Source organism: Synchytrium microbalum (genome assembly GCF_006535985.1).
Source record: "Synchytrium microbalum strain JEL517 chromosome Unknown SmJEL517_scf0003, whole genome shotgun sequence".
Lineage (NCBI taxonomy): Eukaryota > Fungi > Chytridiomycota > Chytridiomycetes > Synchytriales > Synchytriaceae > Synchytrium > Synchytrium microbalum.
The window spans coordinates 542,658-566,677 of NW_022158352.1; the positions used below are offsets into that span (position 1 = coordinate 542,658).

Here is a 24,020-nt window from a genome sequence, read left to right on the forward strand (position 1 = left end):
TTTTTCCCCTTTTTTATTCTGACGCATCACCAAACCAAGGAGCCAAGAGTCGCGATCTAATGAAGCAAAGGTTCTCGGCGCTAGACGTGTCTGCAGCTGTTGCGGATTTGGCCCCCCTTCTGGGCTCAAGGCTGCAGAATGGTGAGTTGAAGCACACGAAAAAAGAATTGGATTAAGTTTTCTGTTTTGTAACAAAGCTCTGACGCGAATACTTTCTCTGCCTAGTTTACGATATCAATTCCAGGGTATGTCTCCGCTCAGAACTATTTGGATCGTGTCTTCTCCTCGCCGATTTCAAACCTTGCACATCAACGTCTGGTTCTTTTAGACGTATCTCTTCAAGTTCTCTGTCAAAGCTACAGATTCCAAGGAGCTTTTGCTCATAGAGAGTGGTATACGAATGCACACGACCGAGTTTAAACGGGAAAAGAACATGTTCCCGTCCGCCTTTTGCATGAAGCTTCGGAAGCACATTCAATCAAAACGAATCAAGGACATCAAGCAAACTCGTGCTGATAGGATCGTGGATATGACGTTTGGAGAAGGAGAGGCTGCTTGTAAGTGTGGTTTTTGTTATTTAAAACACACATATGTTCACATACAAATTCTAAACTTTTAGATCACGTCATGCTAGAGTTTTATTCAGGTGGAAACATACTACTATGTGACCACGAGTACAAAATATTATCATTATTACGATCAGTCGAAGTCGATGCAACCACCGAATTGAGTGAAAAGCCTGATACGGCTCGATTCGCAGTAGGAGCTACATACCGTCTAGATCTCGCAACGGACTTCCATCCTGCTACTGAAACCCGTCTACGACAAGTATTAGCTGGCCCTGCACCAGAACGAGACGAAACACAATCATCCACATTACCTTCTGAACCTTTTATGGAACCAGCAGTCACTACGACACGGAATAAGAAAATCGTGTCTGCTGCATTAAAGCAGAAAAAGAAGAAAAAGGACACTACATTGAAGAAGGTCATTAGAGATGGATTTGGAAGTGATTATGGTTCTGCAGTCACAGACCATATCCTATTCAAGTCAAGGTTAGATGGAAGTTTAAAGGTGCCTGAGGACATTGATCATTCAGAAGCATCGCCCCAAATTCAAGCTCTAATGACAGCTTTTGGAGATGCCGATAAAATCGTAAAGGCCTGCTTCGATACACCTCAGAAAGGATATATAATATTACAGCAACCAAATTCTGACTCGCCTCAACAACAACAAACTAGTAGCGCCATTTACGACGAATTCCATCCGTACCTCTTTGCCCAATTCGAAAATCGACAGTATATTGAATTCCAGTCTTTTAATCTCGCCCTCGATACGTACTTCTCAAAGATTGAGGCTCAAAAGCTTGAAGCAAAGACTCGTCAAGCCGAAATTAATGCCCAGAAGAGAATTGAAATAGTTAAAGCTGGCCATGAGTCGCAGATAAAAGGACTAGCTTCTCAGCAAGAAGAAAACCAAAAGATTGCTCGGGCAATTGAAATCAATATGGTAGATATAGATAGCTTGCTTCAAACTCTCAGGTCGTTGATTGCTTCTGGCATGGACTGGAAAGATTTAGATAAACTCGTCAAGGATGAAAAGAAGAAGGGCAATAAAATAGCTGGTATGATTACAGGTCTCAAGATGGAGGTTGGAATGGTATCTATATCTCTTCGAGATCCTGACGATGAAGAAGGAGAGGACGAAGATCAGAGCGATGAAGCTAGTGATGAAGCGGGCTCTGCAGACTCTGATGAATCAGATCTAGAGAGCACGTCACAAGCTACCCCTGTAAAGTCTAGTAGCAAACCGTCAACTTCTCGACCGCCGCTAGCCGCAGATATCTACATTTACGCGTCAGCATTTGCCAATGCTAGACGGTACTATGGTGCTAAAAAGATTGCTGTTGTCAAGCAAGAAAAGACGCAGGAAGCAGCTGAAAAGGCCGTCAAGTCAGCTGAACGTAAAATCCTTCATGAGTTGAAGACAACTCAAAAGCAGGTGCCTACAATCACAAAAGTTCGTAAACCATTTTGGTTTGAAAAGTTTTTGTGGTTTATATCCTCTGAAAACTTTCTGGTTGTTGGTGGTCGTGACGCCCAACAAAATGAGATCCTTGTGAAGAAACATCTGAGAAAAGTATGTTGATGACATATTCCGCAAAAAAAGTCCTTTTGTGAACACCCTCATTGGGCATAACCTAAGTGTGATTTGCATTCAACTGTAGGGAGATGTGTACATTCACGCTGATTTGAACGGTGCTTCTTCCGTCATTGTGAAGAACTCTGAACCAAATGCGTCTCCTCCAGCAGGAGTGTCGTTTGAAGAGTGGTCACCTATTCCTCCGGATACCCTACTTCAAGCTGCAACCATGAGTGTTTGCCAGTCCAATGCCTGGACTGCGAAAATCATCACTAGCGCATATTTTGTACATCCTCATCAGGTGTGTGACTCGTTACCGCGACTTGTCGTATTTTTCGATGTCCCGATTGTCTTCGTCTTCGCGCTTAGTTGTCGGCCATATGTGTTGACTTTGCTTGGAATAATCTAGGTGTCAAAGTCAGCACCAACGGGAGAATATCTTAATACCGGGTCTTTTATGATCAGAGGGTATTGAGCCTTACCACTTGCTGATTCGGTTTTGGCATTCTTCGCTGACCACTTTCTCTACGCCTTTATAGAAAGAAACATTGGCTGCCACCTGTACAATTAATTTTTGGATATGGGCTGCTCTTTAGGGTATCAGACGAAGATATAGGTCGACACTATTTCGAACGCAGGCCATGGGGTCGTAATGGAGAACAACCACTTCCAGCAGGAGTAGCCGAATCTTCCACGATACCCTCTAGACTACAAAGCTCTGAGAGTCTCATGTCTCCTCCTGGATCTGTAGCCAACTTTGCTGATGATGAAGGTCATCTTCCAGCAATTGCGTCTTCGGATGTAGAATCAGGAGATGATGCTCCTGCCTCTATGATGGCTAGTATCGATGCATCGGCTACGTCGCCTGATAAAGGAAATGCCGAAGGTGGTTTTGATGCTTCTGATGGTGAAATGGGAGATTCGGAAGAAGATGAAGCAGGAGACGTTAGTCAAATTCACAGAGACAAAAAACAATCAGACAACGTCTCGATTGCACCGTCCAAGTCTGGATATGATAAGTATAATTTAGATGAATTAGATGACGAAGCTGATAATGAACCATCACCAGCTTTTGCATCCATTACAGCTTCTGTATCGACAGAAGGTAAATCAAGTCGACCATCTATGAGTGCCAAGCAACGCCGAGACTTGAAGAAGAAACGACAACATCTTGGTGGTGAAAATGTTGAGAGTAAATCTAGTATTAGTAGTACACCAGAACCATCCACCAAACAACCATCAACATCGTCAGGAAAACCACCTCCTGCTCCTCCTCCAGTGCGTGGTAAAAAGGCAAAGCTAAAGAAACAAAAGGCTAAATATGGTGGTCAAGATGAAGAAGAAAAGCAGTTGGCTCTAGAGATTCTAGGATCTGCTAAAGGACCACAACCAAAAGGCAAAAAGGAGAAGGAACTAGCAAAGCAGAAGGTGCCTCCATCTAGTAGTAATAATGCTCTTGACCAAAAGGCTTTTGCGGGTAGTAGTGTTAGTAAATCTTTGGATCAAACGACTCCTGATCCCGCCACCAATTTGACATCACCTCTTTCAGCCTCGGAAAGGAAGGAGAGTATTAAACGACCACAACTGATTGTAGCGGACAATGATTCCATGCAAACGCCGAAGTCTAAGTCTGAAGTAGTCTTACCCAAGGATGACGACAATTCAGATAGTGGATCTAGCAATTCTGATAATGAAGCTTCAGAAGCAATAGAACCAGTAGAACAGCAAACCGATACTCAAGTGCATGCAGGTGGTGATGGAGACTCAGTGATAGCTGTACCTGAAGAAGACGAGCAGGGTGAAGAAGACCTCAGCATGAACTTTTTAGATTCTTTGACTGGACAGCCTCATGAAGAAGATACATTACTATTCGCTATACCTGTATGTGCACCATTTAGTGCCTTAAATCGATACAAGTACAAAGTGAAACTTGTACCAGGGTCTCTAAAGAAGGGAAAAGCTGCCAAGCAGGCTCTTGATGCTTTTATCAAGGTGGCCACTGCTGTACCAGAGAGAGATTTGATGAAGCGTATCCCTGGACCGGAATCAATACAAACGATGATGGGCAAAGTGAAACTGATGGGAATAGATGAAGCGAAATCATCGGCGAAGAAAGGCAAAGGAAAGAGTTAAATTATTTTTCAACTAGCAAATGTACATCAATAGTTTATACAATACGACACGATTTGCATGGTGCTGCTATATATTAAGGTTTTTGGGTTCTTGTCATCTTACGGTTTGGCGATTCGACAACAACGTAATAGACTTTTCTAGCCTGTTGTGAGAGCCAGATAATGAAGAATTGACTGCCACCAGTCTCTTCCTGACTATGGCGAGTCGTGATAAAGCTTGGTCAATCTGTGGAGTCTCTGTTTCGACTATGCTTTTGTGCAGATCTAACAGATGTCAGGAATGTTAAGTCAAGCCTGTAACTTGGAGCTGAAAGAATCGTCTTCGTAGCAATGCATCAAGCCTGAAAACGCTCGTGTCTTTGAGTTTCAAGGTTGATGCCCGACTTTGAAGTACCTGAAAAGACTCCATTGACTTCTTCAGCCAGCTCAGCTTGTCCCGATCGTACTCGTACTACATGTACATCGAGTTCATGAATGGATGATGAGATTGTCTGACTGATTCCTCGAGTGTATTTTTCGACATTTTGGTCTGTTGATGACGTTGGCCGTGGTGGAAGAGGAGGTGCTTTTGGCTTATTGGAATCCATTTAGGATATTATAATGTTTAATAATGACGCGTCCAGTCTCGTTAATGGGTCTCTAAACGAATGAGACGTATTAAAAGTCGATTGAGCTACTTTTCACGCCTCGAATATTAACAGGCCTGAAGGCAACGGATTCGTAAGTGCTCTTTCAGTCGAGAGCTACATTCTGCATTCAAAGATAATTATTACTAACCTACTACGTCATTCTCGTTAGGATTTCCATATGCCTGACAAAGTCATCCTTTACGGTTATTGGAGGAGCTCAGCGAGCTGGCGTGTCAGGTATCCGGTTGTTTCCAAACTGTATTTGGCGTTCAACAGATGTTTCTGGAGCGTCTGTATGGTTAGAAACTTCGTGAATCTGGTAACTCACATTTGATCTCTATGTAGGAATGCTCTCGCTTTGAAGGGAATCAAATATGAATATGTCTCAATCGATTTGCTTAATGGAGGACAATTCACGCCGGAATATGTTAAGATGAATCCGGCCAAGCTGGTGCCTGCTTTGATCATTAATCAACGAATATTCACTCAGTCGTTTGCCATTCTTGAAGTAAGCAAGGACGCTGCTTACCTGATGGCAATGATTTTGAAGCTGCTTTTGCTGTTGAACAGTGGTCGTGCAGCTGCTATTCATGTACTCTTTGTATTACACACTTCGAGGACAAGCTTGCTCATTTTATATCTCGTCTCTCCAACCTAGTTGCTGGAAGATCTCTATCCTGAACCAGCTCTACTACCAAAAGACGTCTACAAACGAGCTGAAGTCCGAGCTATTGTCAATGCTATTGTTGCTGATACTCACCCACTGCAAAACCAACGCGTCTTGAAATTGGTCGGCGATGAGGGCAAGGCTGCGTGGGCAAAGCAAGTAATCCACTGGGGCATGGAAGCAGTTGAGTATGCGAACATCTTTGAAACCCCTTTTGTTCAATGGAATCTTCTCCTCCACCATCCTCTTGTTGTGGCCTAACTATCCCATCGTTTTCACAAACAGGTTGAAGCTCAATTGAGAAAGACGGCTGGGAAATACTGCTATGGGGACTCCCTCACAATGGCAGACTGTGTCTTGGTACCTCAATGGTACAATGTCGATCGTTGGAATTGTGATGCCTCCCTGTTTCCAACATGTGCCCGAGTCGTTGGAAACTTGATGCAACTGGAAGCATTCAAGAAATCACACCCAGATGTACAACCAGATGCAAAGCTGTAATTTGTAGGTAACAGAGTGGTTGTCAAATAATTGAATTCTCGCTCTAAATAAAATGACTTGTTTCGAGATAGAGGTCGTTGGTTCAAGTTTACCTCTTTGTTAATATCAACGAGCTCAATCCCAGAACCCAGATTTTTGTCAATAGATACTCAAACTTGGCTGATTCGACCTCGTGCATTGTATTGCTGGTGGACCCATTGATTAACGAGGTTAAGCCGGTCGAAGTTTTCTGTCCAGGTTCACTCTCATAAGCACAACATCACCCTCACGCCCAAATTCAAACTAGAACTCTAACCTCCAAAGTTAAAAAGCGTCATTTATATTACATCTTGCAATCCAAGCGACAATCTATCATAACTCTGTAGAATAATTCGATCTATCACCTACTCCACTTCATAAACATACTTGAAACAGCCCTCACATCATTGCTGTACGATCAAGAGGCTTTTGCCTCGGTCGTTCATTCCAATGCAGAGTTGAGATCAAGCTTCTAAACCAATCAGAGGATTGATCTTCGTTACACAGAGAGACAAATGGATATCGAGAGGCAGTTATACATATGGAATCGCCTGGTAGAAGCTCTCGACGGTATCGGCCATCAAAAGATGCCTGTAAGGGACAAAAATCAGAAGGGATCGAACGAGGCGAAGGAAAAAAGGCTTTCAGAAATCAGAACCAATGGCAAACAAACCAGAGTCCTCTCATTCACTCACCCACGCGACTGAGCGAGAGCCGAGAGTAACACAAACTCGTAATTCTGTCTGTCCTGGCAGTATCATTGGACGACAAGTCAAAGTATGAGGGCATATGGGGGTGACTAGTATGGATGCCTTTTCAGGATGTACTAATGATCCACCAGCACTCAACTAAGCATCAAAAGGAGGCATAAGTGAGAAGAATGGGATAATCCGTCTCCTTCGTTGGAAGCTGAACGTACATTACTAATATAAGAAAGATACCAGTCAGTTACACAAAGGAAATCGCAAAAGCGTGTTCATTTCACTTACTAGGCAGTGCTTCCGGTAGGGGTTCCAATCACCAGTCCATCAGCCAATATCGTAGTTAAATGTAAATCATCTGCATATAATTCCAATTGCAACATGCTTGGTGAAGCACCTAAGTTTACGACAAAGGATTAGAAACAAGTTGAAATGGCCACTTCACAAGATACAGCCAACCACGCGACGTTACCTCTATCGACAACCATCTCGTTCATTACTTGATGAACAGAGCTTGGAGGCCCAACTGGTCCAATATCACATTCTTCACATTCCTCTGGATCTGCTCGAATGACTGCATCTCGAGTGAATGTGTTATGTTTGGGCAATGCACCTCGAGGTATAGGATGAAGTTGACGGTTTTCGGGTTTCGGTGTGGGCGATCGTGGTTTACTATATACAGCACACTGTAACCTCATTCGAAGATTGACTCTTTGTCCTTGACCTTCTAATACTCTAGATAGAGCTTCTCGGTGTGTTCCAAAATCAAATACGGTGAGAAACCCGAGACTCCCAAGGTAGAATGGCATGACAGGTGGCGATTGCTTTTGGAAAAGCCAACTAGAATATAATACTGTGCCGTCACCTAATGAAATACCGTTTCATGTCAGTATGGAAGCCAGACAACGAATCCATGAACGATCCTATCATTTAGAGCACTGACCTCCAAGAGTGATTGCCAGATTGACATCATCGGCTCGATTTCTGATAAATTCTCGACCCCAGAACTTCAGGCGACTCTTCACTTTATCCGACTGGCTACATATTTCATCGTAATCGAATCCTTCAGCTGTTCGTAGTGGTTCTTGAACATAGACTTCAACAGGATACGTTTCGACTAGCCATACGGCCAGGTCTCGAGTTAACGGCACGAGGGCAGGATCAAATGGTTTTGTGACAACGAGAATGTTTCGCACGTTGAGTTTTAGTTGCAATCGTGATAGCTTTGTGGTCATATCCATCAACTTGACTGAAGCTGAAGCGATCGAACTAACACAATCGATGGATTCTGATTTCTGTAATAGAAATGAAGAGGAAACGTTAGACTGATTGAAGTTACGAGTAAATAGGCTGTTGATCTCCAACAATACAAACGAGTTTGTGTACCATAATATCAAGTATTGTGGTTCTAAGAGACAAACGATTCCTTCCAGCCCTTGCACGCTTTTCGATCTCCATAAGAAGCTTGGGATCATCTATTCCAATGTGAAAAGATGGGCCAAATCGTCAGCAAACAAAGTTCTTCGATTCAAACGCCAACATGTGGTCTCGAACCTGGGAGTTCAACATAGTCTCCATCTGAGTCTAGGAACTCTATAGTAGTGAGCTCGTCCCATTCCCCAAAGCCAAAAGCCTTTTCGAAAGCCCGTTTAGCTCTTGATATCGTCAAGTCTCCATCAACTAGTTTGAAATTTGTAAGCTCATTTCAGACAGACAATCCATCGAAGAGACTTACGAAGCGAAAGGGCTATACGTGTTGCATGGTAAAGCTTGACCTGTAAGCCAGTCGACTCTGACTGTATTATGTCTGCTGGCATCGTCGTCTGCGGCGGACTCGAGTTTTTTAAAAAGTTGGAACTCTTGACACCTAGCTCACCTAACAACACAATATGCGCCTAATAGCCGCGTATCTACGTGTTTGGCAAACACGAGGCTCGAGTCAGAACTGTCGTATGCAGAAACCGAGCTGTTTGGACACTCGCTGTTTGTCTTATTGGGAGCAAGAAACAACAATCGCCGATTGAAGCACAATGTGTCTAATGAATCTGTAGCGTCTACCATAACCAGTATGCAGGCCATTCTACGCGTCGTCACAGTTGAAAATTGAGATTTGGCCGCTGGGAACTTTGTTGGACACCAGTTTGACCATGCTGTTCACGCGAAAGGAATCAGTCTAGGAGAAGTCAGTATGTGATGATTGCTGTTTTACTTTGCCTAGATCCACGTTGGAACTTGTGTAAAGTTTGACCGCCAGCACTTCAAAATAAATCACACTTTCTCGGATCAACCTTTGCATCCCCATATTGAACCGTGTATACACGAACAAAGTCATAATTGCTGTTGACCTACCTTGAACGTACAAAGACAGAATGGATGTTGATGTGCTTGTCATAGGCGCTGGCCCTGTAGGACTGATGCTCGCAAGTGAAGTTGGTAGATATGGGCTGAGCTTTCGAATTGTTGAACAAGCTCTGGATGCCAATGAGCTCAGCAAGGCTTTTGGTATTTCTGCTAGAAGCATGGATATTCTCGCAAGGTACGTCCTGCGCCAAGCTCCAACTTAACGTGTTGCATTGTTTCGTTGAGCTTACAAGTCAGCTCATCGGCAATCTCACCGCCCTACCATGCTTGAGCTTACCTAGCTCATACTGTGTAATCTTTGGTCGCCTCTCGCTAACTGTTGATACTTTTGGTAACATAGTCGTGGTCTAGCTGATGAAATCCTACGAAAATCAAACAAAATCCACAGGATCGCCATGAAGGAGGGCAAAAACACTTTATTCTCCATGTCCGCTGTCTCACAACCAGGAGAAGACCACAAGACACGCTTCCCTTACATGACCGTCCTGCCACAGTCTGATATTGAAGCTACTCTGGCCAAAGAACTTGATCGTCAAATGGGCCGACCTGTTCTCGAACGAGGTATATCTCTAGACTCCTATATTGATACTCCTGAAGGTATTACAGCTACTTTGATCAAGACCGATCGCAGTGGCAATGAAGTCGAACGTCAAGTCTGTAAAGCCAAATATATAGTTGGGTGCGATGGTGTCCATAGTAGAGTCAGGCACGGCGTCAAAGGATGGGATTTTGTTGGGCAGACGCTTGGAATCACTTGGGGTTTGGGTGATATCTTGCTCTCTCGAGGCAACGAGCAAGTTGAAGCCCTGTCCCTATTCTTCCATCCCAAAGGAGATCTCTTTACTGCCAGATTCCCAAACTCGAACCGTGTCCGTGTCATCTACAATGTCGATAAATACTCGCTGGAAAAGAATGCAAAAGCTACGACTCATGGGGTAGTAGGCCTTGTCTCTCATCAGAAGGGCAAAAACGCATATGAAGAATCAGTCAAGGCCACAGGTTTTACTATAGATGATTTACGTAAGGGTGTCGAGGAGAGAACATATGGTGCCTTATCAGTTGATACCAATATTGATGCCGATACTTGGGTCACCACCTTTAAAGTCAATGAACGAATCGCAAATGGTTACAGACGAGGACATGCTTTTGTTGCAGGGGATGCTGCACATTGTCATAGTCCTTTTGGTGGGAGAGGATTGAATACAGGTGCGAACTGACTAGTGTTTTTGTTGGCTTTCACGAGCTACTTACATGTGTGTCACATTGTTAGGAATTCAAGACGCACATAATCTTGCATTCAAATTGAATTTGAGCATCAAAGGATTGAGCAATTCAGCTGAAGCCGTACTAGACTCGTACAGTATTGAACGGCTTCCAGTCGGCCAGCAAACTCTCGCCCTCAGTAGTGGAATGTTACAAGTAGCAACCAATGCTGTGGCAAATAACCCTATCGGACGTGGCTTTGTGTCGGTATGGGCTCGTTCGTTTATGATGTTTTCACAGTAATTCATGGTTGCGTCAAAGCCGGCTTCATAGGTTTGTTGACCAGCAGGGACTAATTCTTTCTACTTCGGTACATATAGTTGTTTTTTGAATACGTCTTCCCATTTGTTGCTTCCAACAGCAGGTTTCAAGACAATGCTCGGCATTTTATCAGGCAATTGGATATCAACTACACTGCTACTATACCCAAAAGTATTCTGTTACGTAAAGTAGAACCAAGGATTGAAGCTACAAAAGGTTCACTCGCGAGAGTTGGTGAATACTGCCCAGATTCCCATGTAAGTTGCAATACAGTCAGAGGAACGCCATTACAGATTTCTGCAAGTTTTTACGTTTGTAACGCAGTTGACACTTCGTTTCTGAACACAATAGCTCATGAATGAACGTCTACCATTATCGTCATCATTACGACAAACGACATTACATAGGTTGCTCAGTCAAACCACTAAATTTACGTTGGTATTGTTGACTGCAACCGACGTGGCAGACCCATCCAAAAACCCGATATTATCCGACTTTTATAAACTCGTATCGAAGTACTCCAGCACTGTTACTGGTCTGCAACTATCCAAGTTTGAACTGGTGTCATCAGCTTCAAACGTCCCTCAACATATATTACTCGCATCTGAACTTGGAGCTGCTTGTATGCCACTCTTTGGAGCATCCACCAACCCTGTATTGGTCCTGATCAGGCCTGACCTATATGTCGGAATGATGGCGTATGCTGACTCCATGCCACAAGTGGAAAAGTATCTTACAGATCTATTTGGATCTAATGGTGCAAGCAACAGCAAATTGTAGTCACAAAGCAGATAGTTTGCCAAGGATGAAAGCAAAATTCAAATATGAAGATGAAATTTCACTCGTATCTCGAGGTACTTATCGCCTCTTTCTAGTCGCAGTGTTTCATTAGCTTCTTGCACAGTTATGGGTTCTTGAGGCCCGACTTTGCATCTGTGTCGCATTCTCGTCTGCTAGGCTCATCTGTGTGATGCTGACCGATACTCTCTTAGAGTCCACAGATATAGCGAATTCGTGCTAAACGCTGAAATAATCTGTTCAAATGGACCCTTACGTGATATTTCTTGATTTACATTTTCTGGATTTGATTTGGGACTACTGAAACGTTTGGGTTGCTGATAGCTAATGGCCATCAGACACAAATATGACACCTTTCCGGAACAATCTTTCAACTGTCAAAGGACGCCAAGCATGCTCTTCGGCACAACGTGTCAGCGGTCAGAATACTCGTATTGCTTTGAAATGAAGCTGAGCAAGAAAGCGGACAGCCTTGCGACTGTCACTACAAACAAGTTTGACAAACAACCAATAGCAACTTGAAATCATGAATCTAGATGTACTCGTAGTTGGAGGAGGCCCCGTAGGACTCATGATGGCAAGCGAACTTTGTCGATACGGTCTGACCTTCCGAATCGTCGATAAGGCTCACGATGTTAATGAATTGAGCAAAGCGTTTGGAATTTCCGCTCGAAGCATGGATATTCTCGCGAGGTAAGCTTAAACATTTCCCTTCTTCTCCCTCTCGTTTCGGGAATGCTTCAGCATCTGAATTTATGTCAATCCTTTCAACTTTGTAAAACACCAATATCGCGCTAACATGTCGAATAATTTACCTCATATTAGTCGTGGTCTGGCTGATGAAATTCTACGAAAGGCAAACAAAATCCACAAAAGCTATCTGAAACAGGGCAAGAATACTATATTCTCGTTGTCTGTTGTCTCGCAAGCAGGAGAAGAGCGCAAGACACGTTTCCCATATATGAGTGTCCTCCCACAGTCTGACGTTGAAGCCATATTGGCAGAAGAACTTGAACGCCAAATGGGTCGACCTGTCATCGAACGAGGAATAGCTCTCGACTCGTATATCGATACTCCTGAAGGCATCACTGCTACCTTGATCAAAACCGATCGCAGTGGCAAGGAAGTAGAACGTCAGGTCTGTAAAGCCAAGTACATTGTTGGGTGTGATGGTGTCCATAGTAAAGTCAGGAAAGGTGTCAAAGGATGGGATTTTGATGGCAAGACTTTGGCGCAAACTCAGGCTCTTGGAGATGTCCTGCTCTCTCGTGGAAACGAACTCGTCGATGGCATGTCGTTTTTTGTGCATCCAAAAGGAGCCCTCTTCGCAGTCCGCTTTGTGAGTACAGATGTCAAGTCTTCGTTGGCTTCTGTAAGTGTTATTAACTATCGGCTGATCGAAAAGTTTTGTTTAGCCCAACTCGGACCGTGTGCGCATAGGCTACAACATTGATAAATACTCGCTGGAAAAGAATGCAAAGGTTACTACACATTGGGTAGCAGGACTCACCAGCCATCAAAAAGGAGCGAATGCCTACGACGAATCAGTCAAAATCACTGGTTTCACGATCGAAGACTTACGAAAGGGTGTCGAAGAGAGAACATATGGTGCTTTGTCAGTTGATACCCACATCGATGCCAGCACTTGGGTTACCACCTTCAAGGTAAATGAACGAATCGCAAATGGCTACCGACGAGGACATGCCTTTGTTGCAGGTGATGCTGCCCATTGTCATAGTCCTTTTGGTGGGAGAGGATTGAATACAGGTGCAAACTGACTAGTGTTTTTGTTGGCTTTCACGAGCTACTTACATGTGTGTCACATTGTCAGGAATTCAAGACGCACATAATCTTGCATTCAAGTTGAATTTTGTTATCAAAGGATTGACCAAGTCCGCTGAAGCCGTACTAGGCTCGTACAGTATTGAAAGGTTTCCAGTCGGTCAGCAAACTCTCGCCATTAGTGGTGGAATGTTGCAAGTAGCCACCAATACTTTTGCAGACAACCCTATTGGAAGAGGCCTTATGTCGGTAAACATTGTTGAATTTCTCGGATTTGTACCAAGTGGTTTACTGTAGTTTGTGGCCCAGATGAGTTTGCTCTGTGAACAATACTGCTAACACTTTGTCTATTATGTTGTAGTTGATTTTTAGTGTTGTCTTCCCACATGTTGCTTCCAATAGCAAGTTTCAAGAAAAGGCTCGACACATGGCGAGGCAATTGAACGTCAACTATACTGCTACAATCCCAAACTCTATACTCTTGCGTAAAGTAGAACCACAACTTGAAGCTACCAAGGGGTCATTGGCAAAAGTTGGAGAATACTGCCCAGATGCCCATGTAAGTTGAATTCTTAGTCTACATTTTCATTTTGATCTAACCTGACCACTCGTTGCTCTTAACAACGCAGCTCATGAATGAACGTCTACCATTGTCGTCATCCTTACGACAAACAACCTTACATAAGTTGCTGAGTCAGACTACTAAATTTACGTTGGTATGGTTGACTGGAACCGATACGTCAGACCCTTCCAAGAATCCCATTTTATCCAACTTTTATACACTGGTATCCAAGTACTCCGCCACTGTTACTGGTCTGCAACTATCCAAGTTTGAACTGGTGTCATCGCCTTCAAACGTCCCACGACATATACTACTCGCTTCTGAACTTGGTGCTGCTTGCATGCCACTCTTTGGTGCGTCGACCAAACCTGTATTGGTGTTGGTCAGGCCTGATCTTTATGTAGGAATGATGGTGTATGCTCACTCTACGTCGCAAATGGAAAAGTATCTTGCAGATCTATTTGGATCTAACAGCAAATTATAGTTTCGTGACGACCAATAGTTTGTTAGTTTGTCAAAGATCCAGCCACAATCCAAATATGAGGATAATAGTTTACATACTGGTAGCTTGAATTATTGATCGCCTCGTCATCCTTTCAAGTTGCAGTTTTCTTTTGTTTCTTGCATATTAGAGGCCTTCCAAGTCTCTGTATCGTAAACTGTTGTGTTGGACGCAAGTTGCGCAGTTCTCAGTTATCTTGCTCCAGCAGCTGTGACTGAAAGATATGTTGGGGGGATGCGCCGTCTCTACAGGTACAAGCGGGAAAAGCAGCAGGATCACTTCGTTTTAGGTGCAATTGATGGAGTGGTCTTAAGTGAACGCTTGATAACAATATCTGGCGGAGTAAACAGCCATCACCGACAAGCGGTCCAAATGTCAAAATCCTCAAAATGTTGCGTTGAAGTACGCTAAACAAACAATTCCAGATAACCTTGCGAAAGTGATCCAACATTACAGAATTACTTTGAGTTTACATATTAAACAGGCAAGAGCAGGATAAGATGGATTTAGACGTACTAATAGTTGGAGCCGGACCGGTAGGTCTGATAATGGCCAGCGAACTTGGTCGATATGGCCTGAACTTTCGAATTGTGGAGCAAAATCACGACGTTAATAAGCTGAGCAAAGCTATTGGCATTTCGGCTAGAAGCATGGATATTCTCGCAAGGTAAGCTCCTTTTACTTCCGCCGGTGGCCGAATCTTCACCGTTCTCAGCTTTACAACGCCCTTGTCGCGACATCTGATCTTAACTATTTACTTTTAACTCAGTCGTGGTCTTGCTGATGAACTGCTACAAAGATCAAGCAAAAGCCACTCTATATGCTTGAAGGAGGGCACGAATACTCTACTCTCGCTGTCTGCTGTCTCGCAGCCTGGAGACGACCACAAGACACGATTCCCTTACACGAGTATCCTCCCACAGTCTGCGATTGAAGCTATTTTAGCAGAAGGAATTGAACGCCAAATGGGTCGGCCTGTCATAGAGCGAGGAATATCTCTCGACTCGTACATTCATACTCCTGAAGGTATCACTGCCACCTTGATAAAAACAAGCCGCAGTGGCAAGGAAGTCGCACGTGAAACATGTAAAGCCAAATACATCGTTGGATGTGATGGTGTCCGTAGTAGAGTCAGACACGGCATCAAAGGCTGGGACTTTGTTGGAAAGACTTTGCCTCAAACTCAGGGTATGGGGGATGTCGTACTCTCTCGAGGAAACGAATATGTTGAAGGCATGTCGCTATTCTTCCATCCGAAGGGATCCCTCTTTATTGTCCGCTATGTGCGTGTCTGTGTTGTTTTCAAGGATTGACCATTGACTAATGCAACATCTCTTCTTTCCTAGCCAAACTCGGAACGTGTCCGTATCGGCTATAAACTCGATCGGGACTCGTTGGACAGGAATGCAGAGGCTACCTCAAATTGTGTAGGAGGACTCACCACTCATCAAAAAGGAGCGAATGGCGACGAAGAATCAATGAAATTAAGTGGTTTTACCATTGATGATTTACGAAAGGGTGTCGAAGAGAGAACGTATGGCGCCTTGTCAATTGATACCAACATTGATGCCGATACTTGGGTCACTACCTACAAAGTGAGCGAAAGAATCGCAAATGGTTACCGACGAGGGAATGCCTTCCTGTGCGGCGATTCCGCCCATTGTCATAGTCCTTTTGGTGGGAGAGGACTAAACACAGGTACCGTTGTGGATTGATTTTGGTCCACAAGGTCGAAAGATACTTACAAGTGTACACACTGTTAGGAATCCAAGACGCACATAATCTTGCATTCAAATTGAATATGGTTGTTAAAGGATTGACCAATTCAGCTGAAGCCGTTCTGGACACGTACAGTATTGAGCGGTTTCCAGTAGCTCAACAAACTCTTGCAATCACTAGTGGAAGGTTGCAAGCAGTAACCAAGGCTTTTGGAAATAGCGTTATTGGAAGGATTTTGGTCTCGGTACACATTTTGATATTTCATACTGTTTTCATGAATTCAACCTAGTTTAAACTTTGATTGGTTTGGAGCAGAAGAAGCATAGTCCGTCTTTTGAGCAAACAGTGCTAACCTTTTCTTGTATCCTTGTAGTTGTTTTTGAAATATGTATTTCCATTGATTGCTTCTACCAACAAGTTTCAAGAAAAGGCTCGCCATATTATGAGGCAATTGGATGTCAACTATACTGCTACAATACCCAAAAGTGTGCTCTTGCGGAAAGGAGAGCCAAGGATTGAGGCTACTAAGGGTTCCCTGGCGAGAGTTGGTGAATACTGCCCAGATGCTCCTGTAAGTCAGGATGGAAGAGTTCGAGAGCCTACTACGGGACGCCATAAGCTTTTGTGTCTGAGCTGATCGCCTTCTTTCTGAAAAGCGTAGCTCATGAACGAACGTCTTCCATTGTCGCTATCGTTGCGACAAACCACGTTACATAGGTTGCTCAGCCAAACTAATAAATTCACTTTGGTGCTGCTGACCGGAACCGACATGTCAGACCCATCCAAAAACCCCATATTATCCAACTTTTATGGCGTAGTGTCAAAGTACTCCAGCACTGTCACTGGTCTGCAAATCTCGAAGTTTGAACTGGTATCAACACCTTCAAACGTCCCACAACATATAGTTCTCGCCTCTGAACTTGGGGCTGCTTGTATGCCACTCTTTGGAGCATCCACGAAACCCGTATTGGTGTTCGTCAGGCCTGATATGTATATAGGAATGATGGCATATGCTGGATCTATGTCACAAATGGAAAAGTATCTTGCAGATCTATTTGGATCTAGCAGTAAATTGTAATGCCATGATGTTTCATAGTTGGTCAGTTTGTCAAAGATCCAAACACAATTCAATGTAAATAAGTAAATATGAAGATCATGTTACAAGATCAACTAGCATGAAACACTATTACTGGTGACCTCTCATGAGCTACAGTTCGGTGCAGTAAGTTTGATTTGTTTGTCGCACAGTTAGGGCGTATCCCAAGTTTCAGACATGACTGTATGTTTTTCTGCACCCGACCAAATTCTAATCCGACAGAAGAACGACCAACTTGAGACTGGTGAAAATGGAAGTGATTTCCATTCTGATACTGGCTAGACTAGTAAAAGCCGCAGGACCTTCAGCTGCACCCTCTCCAACAAAAAGTAAGTTTGCTCCAAACTCCATCTGAAGCAAAACTGATTTAAATGTACAAAATCCCGAATTGTCATATGATGATGCATATGAATTATATTCGTTTGAACCGCTTGCTGATAGAGCGATTGCTAGAACATTTCGTGTTAAATCGCAATACGATTCTGCATTTAAAACTGTTCCAAAACATTAACGTTCAAAATCATGTTTGAATAGAAGCTCCTGCTAGTACGCAGCCTACAGGAAACACTGCACCTAAGGCATCTCCAAAGGTCTATCCGTCCAGTACGTGTAGTCTTGGTTGTCGAAACCGACTTTGCAACCTGTGTCCCAGTCAAAAGTATTCAAACAGTGCGATGCCAATGAGTATCTCTCAATAAATTAGATGATGTGGCTGCATCGCCAGTGATAAAAAAGTCTGCTGCTCCCGCTCCTGCTGCTAAGAGTCCAGTCGTAGAGGTAAGCTGTTGCCTGAATACTTGTTGGGGTTGCAAGTATGTAAATATTGCAAGGGAACCGAAATATGTCTTTCTGGTATCTCCAGGTACAGGTATCCCCAGATGTGCCGTCTCCTCAGATACAGCCCAGCCCAACTACGCAGCAGACTCCAGATGCAGACACTGCGCCTAATCCTTCTCGAATACCAAAGGCTAAACAAAGTCCTCTTATACAGGAATCCCCGGATGCCGTGATTATCTTACCATCAGCAGACCCTTCTCGTAAACCATCACCTTATGTAAATGTCTCTCCCACACAATTAGCTGCTGCTTCGCCTACAGTATTGGTCTCGCCCACAGTGCTAGCTTCAATAGTGATAGTTTCGCCTACAGTGATACCGTCACCCGTTGTTATAGCATCTGCACCAGTAGCACCATTATATACCTCGTATCATAATGAACCGTCGGTGGCTCCTGATGCAGCTGCAACCGCAGCATCGTTCAATGGATCAACATCTCTGTCATCTATCGAACAAGTGAACAGATCGAAAGCTCCGATAATTGCTGGTGTCGCAACAGGTGCAGCTGTAGTAGTATTAATAGCTCTCATTGCTATAATATGCTGTATGAGACGCCATCGTCAAAAGACCATGTTTAATCCTGAAGGAAAAGAAGCTGCTCCAATGATACCCAAATCTGTATCTGCTACAGACAATAGTAATACCAATGCTAAGAGCCGCTGGGCTCGTTTGCTGAGTGTGACTGGTCTCGCTGGACTTGCTGGTCTATCTGGACTTGAACGATCAGGAAGTAGTTCCACAACAACCGACGTCGCAGGTGACTCTGATTCTTTACGTATACCACCAGCCAGATCTGGCTCTATTAGTGCTGCCTCTAGAACAACAAATGCTGCTTCAGGTATGAATATAAATACCAACAGGTCTGCTGGACTCTTGTCTTTAGGAGTCGATCGAGCCAATAGTTTGGGTAACTTTTCCCGCTTATGGACTAAGCCTGTAAAGAGAGAACCTACTATAATGTCAATTGCATCGACGTCAGGGTTATCCTTCGAGCCCAGTGAAAAGGTTATCGGTGATGATAAATCTGTTGGAGATGCTGGCAGCAATAATAGTAATACTAGTGCTAATATTCCACCTGTGCCTGAAATTCCTGATTCAACCATGTACATACCACCCGTTTTCGATCGCAGCAGTACCGAGTACGTTGCCACTCATGACTTTATACCTCAACTGGCTGATGAAGTAGCTTTGACTGCTGGTGATGCAGTCGTCATTCAAGAAGAATACCCCGATGGATGGTGAGTGGGTCGCTTTCAATTGAAGACTATGTCGCTCCATGTTGGTGAAACTGACCGAGACAACATCTATAGGGCCTTGGGTGTCAATGTAAGAACAGGAGTACTCGGCCACTTCCCTAGAGGCTGGATTGCAAACAAGGCCGACCTAGTAGATTCGACTTCAGAAGACACATTGCAAGCTGATGCAATCAGTGAAGCACCTCTTGCCACTGCAGTGACAGAACCCACTCTGAATAATACTCCAATAAACGAACATACGATAGAGAGAGATTTAGGTGAATCTTCAGAGATGGAAGAAAGGCCACATGGAAATATCATTGGTGAAAATATTGCTTCAATGTTAGCTCTCAGACGTGAGAAGAGTGCTGGACGTAAGAATGCGGTGGATCGTAAAGCAGTATTGTCTAGAATAGGTGGAGAACCGCAGTCTGAAGTGTGGCAGTGAGGTTTCAAGTTGGTTTGCATTGAGACATGGATGGTGAAAAAGGGACATTTTTTTGGACATTTTGTTTAGAGTATGGGGGACTTTTTGTCGTTTTTGACCCAAGTTTATAAAAGAAAAAAAGGTCAATGTACATAAAATATATTCGTGCTCATTAGCTCACGATAACATCAGTGGGTGATTTACTTTCGTTTACTGCCATATCCAGCCTCTTCATGCAATATGAGCATATGTTCCGTGTTGACGAACGTTTTCCTTCTAAATCCGTCAAATCCGTCATCACCCCCTTCGTTTACCATTATCTTATTGATTTTGGGATACACACATACATCAAAATCACGTCGTTCACCTCCACAGAGATACAGCAGGTCAGAGGCCGAGGTATTCTTCATATTGTGCGATGGGCCACGTGTAGACCTTACAAATCCAAGGAATGTGCCCTTTTCCACAGGAATATCATTACCATCTATGCACGCTACTCCCTGGCCGTCCAAAATGTATATCCATTCCTAGAATATAAAATATAGAATCAGACAAACAAGCAAGATACAATTAAAGTAGAAGATACCTCAGTATGATGATGAAAGTGATCAACCGAACTTGTGTCTCCAGATTTTAGCGTGACCAGATGCACTCCCGAATGTTTCAAGCCTACGAGATCTCCAAGAGGAATTGTATACCGAGAAGCAGCTTCATTAAGAGGATGGGACCTTTTAGACCCTGGAAGCATGCTCTGGATTACCGATGCGGGGAGCAATGGATGTTTTTGTTGAGATTTCCTTGGATTGTCCTTTGACGAGAGCAGAAGCGTTGCAGAAATTCTTCGCCGACAGGGCTGCCTAGTAGCGAGACATAATACAGATCTGAATCCTGTTTTGGTAGCCATCTGTCTGATAAAACAACGTCAACAAATGTTGGCTAGTACGCGCAGGTAAGCCTTACAGAGGCTCACGACGAAGCTTGATAGAAGGCTTTCGCACCGTTTACTGTAAAAGGCTTGGATCCTGATGCCGCTATTGACTGCCAAACAGCACAGTTCTTAATTTGGCTGACTGTTAGATGAGTGATCAACTTTGCCTAAGTTCTCGCTATGTGCACCGCCGAGAAAGGTATAGAAGAGCAATCAATTGGCAGCGTATATGCGTTCATTTATTACTATTCTCGTACTTTTACAATAGATTGGCAATCCGACACAAAAGAACTACAAATGTCAAATACGTATGTACATGTTCCAAAAGCAGCCGCAGCTTCCTAAAAGAAGAGGAAATGTAGGCCCTCTGTGGTTTGTTCAGACCTGGGACTGGCTTATAGTAATTTTTGGCATTGTTGGTGCTTTTTATTTATAGTAATGTAAGGTCACATTACCTAAGCAGGCATTAGTACTCACAAAACAGAGTGACAGGGCGAATTGCGATGCCTAGCCCTCTCCCACATACATCAACCACTGACATGAAGTGGAATAAACAGCGCTGGGGCCCTTGCCATGGGTTGGAGCTCATTTGCAGATCACTATCATACAACAAATCCTCGCTAGCCACACAAACATTACGAAAGGCTTGTTACCAGGCACGACATATCATTGAGTATCAGTCTCGTACTAACTATTTCCTTGTCGAGGTTCCCAGGCCTGTGACCAGGATTTTCTAGGAGATGCAAACTAAACTCAGGCTGGTCCTCAATCTGGGCAAGCCAAAGTGGATCAATGCGCCCTCAAGTGACTATCCGCCTTGGCCCCTAGACTACAATTTATGAATTATGGTCTATGCGGGCGGTTGGGTACCCGTGTGAGAAAGTAGTGCTCAGAGAGCAATGGAAGAGTGCAAGGGAGTATAGCATTCAGTAATAATTCGATAATAAGGTCTGGACATACCCGGAGTCGTCTTTCTGGTCGACATAGCCATTGAGCGGGTTTTTCGAACAGCAGAACCTCAGCGGGGGTAACCAACTTCGGGGGGCTTGGATGTGGCTTATATGTCGCGAAACTCCTTGGTCAAAGTACATTTCGTGGAATAGCAACGCGTGGAAGAGCTTTGACGAGTGCGCTTGACGATATTCACGTGGCTATATATATCAAATTTGATTGTCTCTGCGGTTTCGTCGGTCAAATACCTGTACTCATGGATATATCACATGTGAAGTATTTTGCCAAGGAGTCCTAGATGTCGTACTGAGTCTGAAAGCACTCCAACAAAGAATCTTATATAAATACCAAATGCTTCAGATCTTTCGAATTTGAACTTGATGCCATCTCCTTGTCAAATATACGTTCAAACGAACGCATTTTTGAGATATTGCGAAGAGCTAAAAGAGGACTCATACGAATTACCAAATAATTTATTTGAAACCACTTTGTAACAGGTCAGCTTATCAACTAACATATCACGAACAAAAGGGGAAATCTTCCCTCAGTTTGAACTTTGGAAGTTCTGAAGTCCGTCTGCACTTCAAGCATTCTATACGAGGTATGCGTCAATTCACTGGATCTGACTCGTGCTTTCCACAAGAATCACTCATTACTCACCACCACAGTTTCTAAACTCTCTTGTGTTCGAAGACTTGGCTTGTTGAAAGATTCATCTTGAACTTGATCCTTTTCTTCGTTCTCGTCTTCCTCTTCGAGAACCGGCAGTAATGTCATAGATGAAGTGGGGGCTCTGCCGGGCTTTCCAATTGGGTTTTCTTGGAAATTCTTTGAAAGTTCACCACCAGTACCACCAAACACAGCTGAGGGAGTTGCACTAAGCTCCTGGCTGGGTTGAGTAGGTGGTACCATTGGAGGACGTTGAATCTGGCTGGTTGGTGCCATGGGTGGGCGAACTTCCAAGACTTCGTCACGTTCAGCAAAGCTGCTCTGAGTGGCTTGACGAGAATGGCGTATAGAGTTTTCTAATGGAGAGAGAATCAAACAGTGAGAACAGGGTTCTCTTATATCTCTCTGCAGATTTTTAGTACCTCGTGAGTCCGCTCTGTCGACCATGTCGATTTCACCAAACATCTCTGGCGATTCAATCAAAATATTCAGTATCGTACGAAAATCATCTTGCTCTGTAACAGAAAATCTTGTGCCTTGCATGCCGAAAATGCTGAAACCCAGGAACTTGAAAATTTCTTGTGAAGTGGCACCGTTCTTGTAGCTTAAAGCCGTGGCTCTAAAATTTCAACAACCTGTTAGCACGCATATGATGTACTACACAAAGATATAACATACACTTTGAGATGCGTGAAGAGCCTTCGACAACATTTCCTCTGTGCATCGTTCATGATGCGATCTTTGCCACTGCTACCAATTTCGGCCTTCAACGTTCGTGCAACCAACGCCGAGTAATCTCCAAGATGCATTTGAGCTATAAACGAAGCAACGGTAAATTCTAAAGACTAGGCGCACTAGACTGACGACTACTCAGCGTACCGACGACTTGCTTGAAAAGTTTTACAGCCGCTTCAGGAAAGAGCAAGCTCTTATCACCACCGGCCAATTGCTCTTTTTCAATGAGCAAATTCAGGGCGGCGGTTAGAGTCCATTGCGTTTGTGTCTCCAGGAAAATAGGGTCTATCATATAACCGTTTGGCGTTCCTATGCACGTGTGGTCAGTATGATTGAAAGTAGCGTGAAGCCCAGTAGCATAGGCTTACTTCGTGCTTTCTTGAGCACGTCCTTAGCGGACTGTAATATCTCATCACGACTGTAAGTATGGCCATTCAGCCTGACAGTATCGTCAATTCGTAAGTACAATTCACTCTGATACAAGTGACCTAACGGAGACGCAGCGGTCAGTTCAATCAGAGACATGCAGGATATATCAACAATCTCATGCCTTTAGTCTCTATGGCCTTGAGTAATTCATCCAAAACCAAAAACTTCCCATCATCTAGAAGGATAATGGTTAGATGACCAGTCAAGGAGTTCATTTTATGTTATTCATACCTCTGACAGGCTTGCTTCCTTTTTCTGCAGGTTTCGGAAGTCGAATACGGTCAGCAATTCCGCGAGCCTTCTCCATAAACGTGAGCCGAGAAGTCGTAGACCGCTGACTCTCTGCAATAGATGGGGCTCGGAATATCCTTTGAGACATTTTTCGAACCAGACTCATGTTGGATTCTGCCTGTGAAACAACACTTGGATCTCTGTTGTGTTGTACTCCACTTCTGACACTTGCATTGGAATTTTTACGAGTTAATTTTGGAGGTGCTAGATACACCGTGAGACGAAATTTGACAAAGTTGATTTGTGCCTCGTTTGAAAGTATTGCCCAATGATGTCGCTCGACTGGAATCGTTTTTAGGTATTCATCCACTTGTGACACTATTAGTATGAAGGCATGAGGTTAAATGCAATCACACAATCAGATAATCTGAATTCTACCTGTCTGT

General features: G+C 43.8%; 8 protein-coding genes across 8 annotated transcripts; 5 read left to right on the top strand and 3 right to left on the bottom strand.

Annotated features, from left to right (window-relative positions):
- Nucleotides 1-59: 59 nt before the first annotated feature.
- On the top strand, nucleotides 60-4,275 carry SmJEL517_g00927 (uncharacterized protein; the record flags this gene model as incomplete). The annotated part of the gene is made up of 7 exons (XM_031166855.1): nucleotides 60-141; nucleotides 226-245; nucleotides 329-557; nucleotides 620-2,139; nucleotides 2,228-2,443; nucleotides 2,552-2,610; nucleotides 2,682-4,275. 7 exons carry the CDS (start codon nucleotides 60-62, stop codon nucleotides 4,273-4,275), a joined length of 3,720 nt encoding a protein of 1,239 aa, XP_031027161.1.
- A 93-nt stretch (nucleotides 4,276-4,368) lies between these two features.
- SmJEL517_g00928 (uncharacterized protein) lies at nucleotides 4,369-4,861 on the bottom strand (the record flags this gene model as incomplete). Its single annotated transcript, XM_031166856.1, has 2 exons — nucleotides 4,369-4,538; nucleotides 4,669-4,861. The coding sequence occupies 2 exons, from the start codon at nucleotides 4,859-4,861 to the stop codon at nucleotides 4,369-4,371; spliced, it is 363 nt and encodes a 120-aa protein (XP_031027166.1).
- A 318-nt stretch (nucleotides 4,862-5,179) lies between these two features.
- SmJEL517_g00929 (uncharacterized protein) lies at nucleotides 5,180-6,071 on the top strand (the record flags this gene model as incomplete). The annotated part of the gene is made up of 4 exons (XM_031166857.1): nucleotides 5,180-5,196; nucleotides 5,249-5,495; nucleotides 5,562-5,729; nucleotides 5,856-6,071. The coding sequence occupies 4 exons, from the start codon at nucleotides 5,180-5,182 to the stop codon at nucleotides 6,069-6,071; spliced, it is 648 nt and encodes a 215-aa protein (XP_031027167.1).
- A 417-nt stretch (nucleotides 6,072-6,488) lies between these two features.
- UTR1 (NAD+ kinase) lies at nucleotides 6,489-8,607 on the bottom strand (the record flags this gene model as incomplete). Its single annotated transcript, XM_031166858.1, has 8 exons — nucleotides 6,489-6,680; nucleotides 6,785-6,937; nucleotides 7,111-7,187; nucleotides 7,263-7,655; nucleotides 7,734-8,085; nucleotides 8,177-8,265; nucleotides 8,345-8,470; nucleotides 8,526-8,607. 8 exons carry the CDS (start codon nucleotides 8,605-8,607, stop codon nucleotides 6,489-6,491), a joined length of 1,464 nt encoding a protein of 487 aa, XP_031027145.1.
- A 552-nt stretch (nucleotides 8,608-9,159) lies between these two features.
- SmJEL517_g00931 (uncharacterized protein) lies at nucleotides 9,160-11,455 on the top strand (the record flags this gene model as incomplete). The annotated part of the gene is made up of 5 exons (XM_031166859.1): nucleotides 9,160-9,326; nucleotides 9,492-10,357; nucleotides 10,422-10,621; nucleotides 10,735-10,932; nucleotides 11,027-11,455. The coding sequence occupies 5 exons, from the start codon at nucleotides 9,160-9,162 to the stop codon at nucleotides 11,453-11,455; spliced, it is 1,860 nt and encodes a 619-aa protein (XP_031027144.1).
- A 544-nt stretch (nucleotides 11,456-11,999) lies between these two features.
- On the top strand, nucleotides 12,000-14,301 carry SmJEL517_g00932 (uncharacterized protein; the record flags this gene model as incomplete). The annotated part of the gene is made up of 6 exons (XM_031166860.1): nucleotides 12,000-12,166; nucleotides 12,299-12,845; nucleotides 12,889-13,240; nucleotides 13,305-13,504; nucleotides 13,617-13,814; nucleotides 13,885-14,301. The coding sequence occupies 6 exons, from the start codon at nucleotides 12,000-12,002 to the stop codon at nucleotides 14,299-14,301; spliced, it is 1,881 nt and encodes a 626-aa protein (XP_031026994.1).
- Nucleotides 14,302-14,819: 518 nt separating this feature from the next.
- On the top strand, nucleotides 14,820-17,116 carry SmJEL517_g00933 (uncharacterized protein; the record flags this gene model as incomplete). The annotated part of the gene is made up of 6 exons (XM_031166861.1): nucleotides 14,820-14,986; nucleotides 15,089-15,602; nucleotides 15,666-16,017; nucleotides 16,083-16,282; nucleotides 16,412-16,609; nucleotides 16,700-17,116. 6 exons carry the CDS (start codon nucleotides 14,820-14,822, stop codon nucleotides 17,114-17,116), a joined length of 1,848 nt encoding a protein of 615 aa, XP_031027143.1.
- Nucleotides 17,117-19,831: 2,715 nt separating this feature from the next.
- On the bottom strand, nucleotides 19,832-20,379 carry SmJEL517_g00934 (uncharacterized protein; the record flags this gene model as incomplete). The annotated part of the gene is made up of 2 exons (XM_031166862.1): nucleotides 19,832-20,158; nucleotides 20,218-20,379. The coding sequence occupies 2 exons, from the start codon at nucleotides 20,377-20,379 to the stop codon at nucleotides 19,832-19,834; spliced, it is 489 nt and encodes a 162-aa protein (XP_031027142.1).
- Nucleotides 20,380-24,020: the final 3,641 nt, after the last annotated feature.